General features: G+C 52.6%; 1 protein-coding gene across 1 annotated transcript; it reads left to right on the top strand.

The window, feature by feature from the left end:
* Positions 1–3,200: 3,200 nt before the first annotated feature.
* Positions 3,201–9,728, top strand: LOC147679007 (uncharacterized). Its single transcript, XM_086944706.1, has 3 exons — positions 3,201–3,251; positions 6,234–6,601; positions 8,709–9,728. The coding sequence occupies exons 2-3, from the start codon at positions 6,271–6,273 to the stop codon at positions 9,632–9,634; spliced, it is 1,257 nt and encodes a 418-aa protein (XP_086800832.1). The 5' UTR covers positions 3,201–3,251; positions 6,234–6,270; the 3' UTR covers positions 9,635–9,728.
* The last annotated feature ends 1,415 nt before the right edge of the window (positions 9,729–11,143 follow it).

The following is an 11,143-nucleotide window of genomic DNA, read 5'->3' as shown; positions in this document are numbered from 1 at the left end:
GGGAGCTTTTTTTTTTAATGTGCTAAAGTAAGTTATTAATGCAATTTCGGATTAGGGGGGCATGACGACAGTGCATCTTTGCTTTGCACTTGGACATGCTGCAAAACATACTGTGTTGTATTCTTCTGTGAAATCCCCATGACATTTGGCAGTTAAAAGAATGTATTAAAAGAAATGTTCATCTAAATAAGATAATTAGTGTGCACGACATAATTCTGTAGAACTACAGATTCAGTTTAGGTATGCAGCCCTGCGTTACAAAATCATTTAGAACTGAAATGCAAGAAAGTTGCAGTTTGGCTTTGAAACGGATCAGAGAGGTGTCTGCGTGATAAATGAATGATGCATAGGAATGGACAGAATGGAAATGTGTTTCGAAGGACGTGCTCGGGGTGTGCATACTGGAAGCAGGGTGATGGATTTGAGGCTATGAGCGAGGGTGATGCCGAGCTCACCTCAAGGAGAGGGGTAGGGGCCAGGGCAGAAAGTAGGGAGGGGAGGTGTAAGTCGGCAAAGTCACACGGATCGAACAAACGATGAGTAAGGGAAGAACTGTTAAATTGGTTTAAAATGGAACAGGAAAAAAGAAACAAACTAGGGAAGGAAAGAAACGGAATCTGAAAGGAAAGAGAAAAAGAATAAAGGAAAGAGCAGAGGGAAAATACAAGATGGAGGGAAGGCAGAGAAGGGGAGGGGGGAGGAGAAATGCGACACGGCGGGCAGGGGAGGGGGCGGAGCGGGGAGAGGGTGTGAAAGCAGCAGGGGCCTGGAGTGCGGCTGAGGGAACTGAAGAAATGCGACACGGCAGGCAGGGGAGGGGGCGGAGCGGGGGTGTGGGAGGAGTGTGCCTGAGGGAAAATCCATGCAAGGCAGGCGGCTGGGGGCATGTGCACGCGCTTTTAAGCTCAATGCGCATGCGCATTGAGCTTGAATTTCACGGGCACTGCAAGGAATTGCCACGATTCCTTGCAAGTTGGTTAAAGACTGTTTAAGCCCCCATAGTCTCGCAAGCTCGATGCGCATGCGCATCGACAGGCAAGACCTAAAAAAGTGATTAACATAGTCCGGTCACCAACTATCCTTGAATGTCAAGAGAGAGAGGAGTCAATATCTCACTCATTTTTCAGAATAGTGCATATTGTGATGGCCTAATGATTTCTCGGTGCTATAATGAGCAATACATTTTACTACAAGCAATCTTAATGGTAAGGATGTCACCAGAGTGGGACAAATTAAAGAATTAAGCAGCCATTTTATCGGGATTTTAACAGAGCAGCTGATAGCAGATCTCCGCAGCAGGCGCCAAATCAACAGAGCTTTCTTCCCAGCAAGAATGGCAAGTGAACACCCGACCTTGCTCACTTTCGAACATGCGTGTAAACAGTCTTTTACACACACACCTTTGGATTTGAACCACTTTCCCCAACCGAGACCTCGACACCTACTACCTGCAAGCAGTTGTGTTTAAAAATAGACTATAAGGGTGTCAGGCAGCGAGTGACCCCAGGGGGTTGCCCAGCCTTGAAGTGTATCAGTAGATAGTGAGAGCTATGTGGCCTGGGATAGCACGGGTGGGAACATACACACACACATGCAGTAACTTTCTACACGTGGCTGGGCCCTGGGGGTCCCCTTATATCAGCTGTGCCTCCGCTCACCGCCTCTTCATTCACCCTGGCCACCCAGTACAATAGTAACAATACTCCCAACACACACAACCCCCCCCCCCCCCCCCCCTTATTGTCACTTAGGCACACCAGTACCCCTTCTAGACGGGGACTCGGGGAGGAGACCCTAAGCCTGGCGCGTCATTTCCGGCGCATAGAGGGTTTGGGGGAAGGTACATACACCTCCCCATGCCTTTCTGGGGCTCTTTTTGCGCCGGACACGCCTTCTTGCTGGTCGGACTGGTGAGTTACTGCGGGAATCTTTATTTGGTTGTCGGTGGAGTTGGAAGCGAGGTGAGACTCACCCGGGTCCCCCCATGCAGGCCATGGTCCGTGAGGGACCCTTCCCCAGTATAAGTTCCCCTGCTTTGCCCCGTAGGGGGCTTGCCGGTACCTGCGGGTGGGGTCTGACTGACTCCCGCCCGCATGCTGCCCTGGCCTGCCCGGTTAGCCGCGGACTGAGGAGCGTTTCTTGCTTCTCCAGATGTCCGCCATGCACGCCCCCTCATCGTTTTCGCATCAGACGGTTGGTGGCGGGGGCAGCCCCGTGCTTCAGCGCTCAGAAGTCCACAATAGACCCCACGGTGGCCCCATAGACAGCCCCCTCCTACATCGGCATTCTCCGCCCCTGGAGGCACCATCAATATAAACATAATTAAAAGCCGGAGTGCCTAGAAGTGATAGGGGGAGCTAGCTTCTGATTAGTCCCGAGGAGTGTGGGTTCGAGGCGCTCCCGGGTCCCCAGTGAGGGGTATTGCGGCTTGGTCCTCCTTTTGGGGGGTGGGGGGGTTGTTGTTGCAATGGTGGGGTCTAGGGATTGGACCATGCGCTGTGGCACTTTCTTTCGCCCGGGTACGCTCCCCAGGGCAGCCGGGAGGAGTGTGTGGCGAGGAGAGGCGTGGTTGCTGCCCTGCCAAGGGCTGCCCTTACTGGCTCGTGCTGAAAGGAGGGGCGCGCATTTGGGAAGAGCTGAGATCTTGCGGGCATCGAGAGGTGTGCTGTGCTAGTGTGAAGCGTCCGGTTTCCTTTCCCACCCTGCAGTTTGGCTGCTTGCAGTGGGTATGCCTAACCCGCGCGGCTGGGGTAAACGTTGTCTGGCCGCCGGGCATCCGCCAGGAGGTCCTCCCTCCCACCCAGCCTGGCGGGGCCCTGCTCCCCTAGGTGCTGCACGTACAGTACAGCTAGCGTGTGCCAGTGAGAGGGGTGCTCTACTGTAGAAGTGCTTTGCAGATGCACAAACTGTATTGTCGTTTTCATCCCTAGATAATCCAACAACTTTTTTATTTTACAGAGTTTTATATAGCGCGTACTTGGCCCAGCATCGGGTATCAGAGCGCTTTACATAGCACCAGTTGCGTTACATGAGGACACATTCTTTTTGGTGTAGGCACAGGGAGATGAAGTGATTTGCCCAGGAACACAGGATGTTCAGTGTCTTTGCCGAGACTCAAACTCAGTTCCCCAGATTTGAGGTCGACCGCCTTAGCAGTTAGGCTAACTCCTCCCCCCAGGTTGTCCCTTACGCGCCACGAACGGCGAGGATCGACCGAGCGGCCACCGGGCCACGTAGGCATTTCTGAGGCAGTAAGTAGGGGAATGCCGTTCTCAGACTCCGCTGGGTGTAGGGGGTTTGGGGGTGTGTGGGTGCTGCGTTGCCTCTGTACGGCGTGCTAACCATTGGCTTTTCCAGAAGGCTGCGCGGACGCCAGGTAGACGGTCGCTTCAGACACTAACAGTTCCCGGTCGTATAAAGGAGAGGTAACCTCACCATACCCCGCTCCCCACCCCCGTGGATGGGAGCCTCGGGCGCGTCTCACGCTGGGGCTACCAAGGCTACTAATCTCCCGCAGTTATTTATATATAGGAGACGCCGGGTATCCGAGCGCTTTACATAGCACCAGTTTTGTTACAGAAGGATACATTCATTTTTGTTAGGCACAGGCAGATTAAACGATTTGCCCGTAATCACGAAATGGGGGAAATTAAGTGATTTGCCCATAATCACAGGAAGTCAAGTCAAGTCAAAAGATTTATATAGCGCGCTACATACCCAGAGGGTCTCAAGGCGCTTGTAGAAGGGTGGGGAGTTACTTGTCGAATATCCACGTTTTGAGTTGCTTTCTGAATGCTAGGTGGTTCTGAGTAAGGCGAAGGTGAGTGGGAAGTGAGTTCCAAGTTTTAGCTGCTAGGTAGGAGAAGGATCTACCTCCCATGGTTGTTTTGTTGATGTGAGGTACAGTGGCAAGGGCTTGGTTGGAGGATCGTAGCTGGCGGGAGGGGGTGTAGAAGGATAGTCGCGTGTTGAGGCATTCGGGTCCGATTTCGTAGAGTGATTTGTGTGCGTGGGTTAGGAGCCGGAAAGTGATCCTCTTAATGACGGGGAGCCAGTGGAGGTTTTTCAGGTGATCAGAGATGTGTTCTTTACGCGGGATGTCTAATATGAGCCTGGCTGAGGCGTTCTGGATGCGTTGTAGTTTTTTCTGGAGTTTTGCGGTGGTGCCGGCGTAGAGGGTGTTACCGTAGTCCAGTCGGCTTGTGACCAGAGCGTGGGTGACTGTTTTTCTAGTTTCGGTAGGGATCCAGCGAAATGTTTTTTTGAGCATGCGAAGAATGTTGAAGCAAGATGAAGAAACGGCGTTGACTTGTCTGTTCATCGAGAGTGAGGAATCCAGGATGACGCCCAGGTTCCGTGCGTGGTCCGTCGGGATGGGTGATTTTCCAAGGGCCTCTGGCCACCAAGAGTCGTCCCAGGCGGAGGGGGAGGTACCTAAGATGAGGACTTCTGTTTTGTCCGAGTTCAGTTTCAGACGGCTGTGCTTCATCCATTCGGCTACTTCTTTCATTCCTTCGTGTAGGTTGGTTTTGGCCGTGTTAGGGTCTCTGGTGAGTGATAGGATCAGTTGAGTGTCGTCGGCGTAGGAGATGATGTTGAGGTTATGTTGGCGTGCGATGGCCGCGAGGGGGCTCATGTAAACGTTGAAGAGGGTGGGACTGAGTGAGGACCCTTGAGGTACGCCGCAGATGACTTCAGTGGCCTCTGACTTGAATGGTGGAAGGCGGACTCTCTGGGTTCTTCCGGAGAGGAACGAGGTGATCCATTCCAGTGCTTTTCCTTGGATTCCGATGTTTTTGAGGCGCTGTAGAAGGGTGCTATGGCAGACTGTGTCGAAGGCTGCGGAGAGGTCGAGGAGGATGAGGGCGACTGTGTCTCCATTGTCCAGTAGAGTTCGAATGTCGTCTGTTGCTGCGATGAGGGCGGTTTCGGTGCTGTGCTTGGCTCGGAAGCCGGACTGTGAGGAGTCGAGGGATTTGTTGGTTTCGAGGAATGCGGCGAGCTGGTTGTTGACAGCTTTCTCGATGACTTTGGCCGGGAATGGAAGGAGTGGGATAGGGCGATAGTTTTTGAGTTCGGTGGGGTCAGCTGTGGGTTTCTTCAGGAGGGCGCTGAGTTCGGCATGTTTCCAGCTTTCCGGGAAGGTTGCGGAGTTGAGGGAGCAATTGATGACGTCTCGGAGGTGCTGTGCAATAATGGAGTCTGCTTTGTTAAAGATGTGGTGAGGGCAAGGGTCTGTGGGGGATCCTGAGTGGATAGAGTTCATCAGACGGATGGTGTCCTCAGTGGAGATTGGCTTCCAGTCGTTGAGGATGTTCAGGGGGGGTGGGGGTCCTGCAGGGGATTGGGTGGGTTGGTCTTCGGGTTGGTTGTCGAAGCTGTTGTGGATATCTGCAATTTTGTTGTGGAAGAATGAGGCTAGGGAGTCGCAGAGGGCTTGAGAGGGGGTGATGTCGTTGGAGTTGGTGCCGAAACTCGCACCCGGTTCCCCAGTTTAGAGGTCGACCGCTCTGGCCGTTAGGCTACATCCTCTCCCCATACATTACAGCAGAGTAGGAATTCAAGTACACCCCCCCCCCCCTTTCCTACAACTATACCCAGTGACAAGGACACGCAGGGTAAGCCAGGTTGCTTGAAAGGGGGGAGGGGGTGACATTGTGGGGTGGATCCAGGCATGGGGCCTGGATGAGAGCGTGTAAACATATCATATTTGTGACCGATGCTTATCTTTCACCATCCAGAATCACCCCAGGCATTGCAGGAATTCGCATCAGTAGGCAAGGTTGGATTTGAATCAAGGAATAAAGTAAGCAGCCGCGGCTGTGGAAGGAGTTCGGTGGGGGCAGCGAGGCAGGGTGGGGGGTGTTAAACAGCGGAATATGGATAATTGCAGGTAAGTAAACAATGTAATAAATAAAACTAATTTCGTAGCGCACCCTGCATTGCAAAATGTGGTGCAGCACGCGCTACGAAATTCGTTTTATTTATTAAATTGTTTACTTACCTGCAATTATCCATATTCCGTTGTTTACCACCCCCCACCCTGCCCCTCCCCCGCACTGCCTCGCTGCCCCACCAAACTCCCTCCACGGGCCGCGGCTGAAAGTAAGTACTGGCGAACGCTGGGGTGTAGGTGCACGCGCTAGGGCAATGAGGGTAATCGAATGGATCCATGCGGATCAGTGGCGTAGCGGCGGTGGGGAACATCCGTTCATGTTTCTCTATCCCTGCAGGACCCGCAAAGAGGTTTCTGCACGACTCGCCAAAGAGATGGATAGCCAAGGGTCCCAACTCAGCACGTCGCAGGAGGCAGTCTGGGCGAAGTTCATGGAAATGGTCAAGGCCAAAGGAATGGAATGGGCAAAAGGAATCATCCAATCATGTGATCAAGAAGACTCCGGGGTAGTAGCAAACCTACCTGGGGCTTCCCAGGCAGGAACAGTGGAATTGGTACCTGGGAGGCCAAAACGGGCATGTCGGCCCACGAATGAGGAGATCCCGGCACCGAAAGTCCGAGTTACTTCTTCACCCCAAGAAGCAGGGCTCGTGGCGATTCCGGCAAGCACAGTGACCCCTACAGCGGCCAGAGGCGATAAGATGGGTAAGATAATGGACTCTTTTTGAGCGTTTTGGCGGACCTCCAAACACATTTTGCTAACCCTGGGCCATCATCGTTGCCTGTGGCCCTGGCGCCTGTAGGGGGTGGGGAAAGATCGATTTTTCAGGTTTGGGGTGATCAGGTCAGTGGTGCGGGCCCTCAGAGACCAGTTTCAGCCACTAACGTGTTGGCTCCAGGGGCACAGCCTGAAAAACAGCCACAGCTAACACCAGCGCAGGGAACCAGTAGCGCCGCAGCGAGCAGCCAGTGGCTGCAGCCACCTCCCAGGCACTTCCAGAAGGCATTCCTGGTCCCGGTGGGTGAATTGGGTTAGCGGTCCCGCTGGTCAACTCCCAAGAAGTCTGCACTCCCGCAGTGTTAGTTGAGGCATCAAAAGTTTGCCCACAGCTGCTGCAAGTGCGGGGCCTTCCACCCAGCAGTGTCCTGGGGTGTGAAGCGAGAGGGTACTCCCAGGCCTTCCAGTAGACAGAACAGTTAGCCAGCTACACGTAGTAAAGCCACCCCTGCCCACACCACCCCCCTGCTGGTGCAACACCATCTGTCATCCTGGGCCCATCTCCACTTCCTCTCCCTGTTACCCCCTCAGTCAGGAATTTCACTGCCAAAGGCCCCTCGCCAATCATTATGGACAATCTCCATCCCTTGCTCAGGGCATACCCCATTTCAAAAGACTGCAAGCTCCTGGCTGAAGGATTCACGGACGGCTTCAAAATCCCTTATTTAGGCACGCTAGGTTGCAGGGACGCCGATAAACTGAAGTCAGCAAAGGAACTTCCCCCAAGTAGTTCATGACCAGATCAGGAAGGAGGCAGCCTTGGGAGGGTGGCGGGGCCATTTGACCAGCCCCCACTTGAAAACTTTTTTTGTCTCTCCCTTGGGGTTGGTCATCAAGAAAGAGCCGGGGTCCTTCCGTTTGATTCACCACCTGTCCTACCCAGAAGGCGATTCTGTGAACCATTGGCTTGAGGACGGAGCATGTTCTGTTTCTTACTGTTTGATGCAGCAGTTGACATGGTTAGGAGTGCAGGGAAGGGGGCCTGGTTGGCCAGGGCATACATCGAGTCTGCCATCTGCCGGTCCACCCAGAGAGCCACCATCTGTTGGGTTTCGAGTGGCCGGGATGTTTTTTCTTTGACGGATGCATGCCAATGGGTTGCGCTGTGACCTGCACCTTCTTTGAGGCCTTTAGCTTCAATGGGCACTCCCTTGGTTACACAGAATAGCGTGAGTAACACACTGCCTGGACAACTAACTTTTCATTGGGGGAGCAGGGACTCATGACTGCAGCAAGGCACTGCGGTGCTTCCAAGAGCTAGCGGGGCATCTAGGGGTTCCCTTGACGCCAGGGAAGACTGAGGGTCCTGCGCAAGTTCTCACTTTTCTGGGCATTGAACTTGACACAGTCGAGGGCGTGTGCAGGCTTCCGACAGGAAAGGTGCAGGCCTTGTGTAAGGATATTTAGGATATCTTGGGCAAGGACAGGGCCACCCTGGGGGTCATCCAGAGCCTCTTAGGTAAACTGAATTTTGCAGCCAGGGTGATCCCAGCGGGCAGAGTATTCGCAAGAAGACTAGCCAGGGCAACAGTAAAGAAAAAGCACCACTTGGTCAATCTAAACAAAGGTTTGAGAGAGGACCTGCTCATGATGAGCGAGTTTTTGCTATCATTCAATGGTACAGTCATTTGGAGACCCCCCATGGGCAGGTAGTCTTGAACGTTGCCTATTAAAGAATGCATCAGGCAGGGAGGGCTTTGGAGCAATAATGGGCTGTGAATGGTGTGCCCAAAAATGGCTGAATGCCTGGTGCAATAAGAACATCACATTGAATGTCACTGTATGTGAGTTGTTCCCAATAGTGGTTGTCCTGCATTTATGGCCATAGGCACTAACCGCTAGAAACGTCGTTTTCTGGTCGGATAAAGTGGCAGTGGTGCAGGCCATCAATGGGCAGACTGCTAAGTGCCCCCTGGTTTTGTGCCTATTAAGGGAACTAGTCCGGGCCTGTCTGTGCTACAATGTGGAATTTAGGGCGAGGCACATTGAGGGGGACAAGAACGTGGTAGCTGACACTCTTTCTCTCATTTTCAGTGGCTCCATTTCCAAGAGGCCTGGCCGCGAATGAGAGTGGAGTTGACACCCTTCCCAGCACACCTCTGGCATTTTCTGCGGTGGAACAGAGCCTAAGAAAAATGGCTGAACTTTCCCTCACACCAGAGACCAGGAAGCATTACAAGACCTATCTCTCCACCTTTTTGAGCATCACAGGAGGGCAGGGGCAAGACTTGCCCCCCTTGGAACACAGAGTTCAATTGTTCGTTCTATGGGCTAAGGAGCAAGGGAAGAGCCACTCGTGGGTCTGTGGCCACTTGGAAGCTGTAAGTCATGAAGCTAATCTTAGGGGGCTGCAGGATCCAACTAGGGCCTTTCTCATTCAGGCCGCTCTCAAGGGGTGGGACAGGAAGGAGATCAGGGCACCAGATAACAAGGCTCCCATCGACTTCAACATACTTCAGGGCATGTTAGAGGCTGTTGACAAGGTCACCAATTCTCCCTTTGAGGCCAAGCTCTTTGCTGCAGCATTTTGCCTCGCATTTTTTGGGCCATTTCGAATAAGTGAACTAGTGGCCCGATCCAAAACAGATGCGTCAGGCAACGCCTTATGCAGCCAGGATGTGCAGCTGACGAGTCACTCCTTAGAAATACGTATCAGAAAGTCCAAAACTGACCAGGTTAAGCGAGGGCCAAATGTAGTTTTATTGCCACGGGGGGACACAAGGTACTGCCCGGTAGCTCGGGTTAGAGAGTACATGGCGGTCCGCCCTGCAGCAGCAGGATACTTTTTGATACATGCTGATCTGGTGCCATTGACAAAATTTCAGGTAGACCGGATCATGATTGGTTGTTTAGAACGCTCTGGTCAGGCCCACCCAGCCAAAAAGTATTCTGTTGATTCATTCAGAATTGGGGCGGCCACCACAGCTTTTCAAGGTGGGCCTTTCGCCAGAGCGCGTTAAAATGGTGGGACGCTGGGAGTCTCGTTGCTACGAGCGCTACATCCGCCCATGAGGGGTTTCAGCAGGTGCAAGGGGTGGATCAGGGACCAGTAGGAGAGGCAAAGATGTGTATTGTGTGGTTTCATTGCAGTATTTGTTATGGTTTTACGATGTGTGCAGTGTGTATTTGTAGCAGCATTAAAACAGTGTGTGAAACTTCGCATTCATTTATTGTGCCAGGGTTCAAGGTGTGGGTGATCGCCCACTCGTGCGTCGCCAAGTTGGCACAATGGGCGAAACAGAGGAATTGGAAGCACGGGTTCTACCGGACAGATTATCTGAGTGGGTTCCGTGGCATGAGATGGTGCAGTCTACATAACAAACTTCCGCAGAGACGGGGGGGGGGTCACTCTAGCTGCCGGGCCACATTTCATTCCTGTCACTGGTCAGTTAGAGTTTAAGGCTGCAACAGAAACCTAGCGCTGGAATACACCCGCCATTGACTGTCGCGGCGCCTCTCAGACAAGCTCCAGTCAAAGGCTGGCCCCAGCTGCCACTAGGAGTGCCGGTACTCTCCTAGCACAAGGAGAAGTTCCGGTACTCTAGGGGAGAATTCTGAGAAGTACCAGTACTCAGTGTAGGTGAATACCGACCCACTTAAAGCACTGATGTAGACACTGTTCATGGTGCACTCAGACACCATAACCTTCTCCTTAGATAGCTCTAATCCTGCACACTTAGCCTCAACTCACATTGCTTACCCTGCATTCAAACCACTCTCACACCTCACCTTGCACTCTTACACCATTTACCTGGCACTCATACGTGGCTTATCCTGCACCCACACACTGCTCACCCTGCATATTCAAACACCACTCAGGCTGTACACAAATCACTCTGCTCTCAGTACTGCTCACCCTGCACATTCTTGCACTGCTCGTTCCCGAAACTCCCCCCTCTGCTCCTTCCCGAAACTCCCCCTCTGCTGACACTGCTCACCCTGCACTTAGAAGCTACTGAGTCTTTGGATAGACACCACTCGGGCTGCACTCGCACACCATGCACTATGAACACACCTTTCACTGTGACCCCACACATCTCCTATTCTACACTGACTTCACTGATAGTGCACTGACACTGCCCACACACCATTCATCAAGACCTGGCTGTTTGAGCAGTAGCTGCAACCCCCCCACCGCTCAGTGCCTTGAGACCCTCACTGGTGATTAGCACGCTCTACAAATAAGTGATTGATTGATTCCTTGTTGTAAACAAATGGAAGTCCAGACCTCTGGCGTAGATTAAGTAGATTCCTTTATATAAGTTATTACAAGATGTTAAGAGGAAAACCCCACCAGACGCAGCTGCCCTGCTACTCAGCCCTTACCCAACTGACACTCACTAACATCCAACATTCCACACCACACACATTCTAGCTGAGCAGCAGGTAAACTTAAGTTACAACATACATCCTGCGCTCACACACCACCTACACATCACTTAGGCTGATTGCTTACCCTGCACTTATAC

Source organism: Lissotriton vulgaris, chromosome 11, assembly GCF_964263255.1.
Source record: "Lissotriton vulgaris chromosome 11, aLisVul1.2, whole genome shotgun sequence".
NCBI classification, from domain to species: domain Eukaryota; kingdom Metazoa; phylum Chordata; class Amphibia; order Caudata; family Salamandridae; genus Lissotriton; species Lissotriton vulgaris.
The sequence above is the reverse complement of the archived record's forward strand: the minus strand, read 5'-3'. Positions and strand labels throughout refer to the sequence as shown.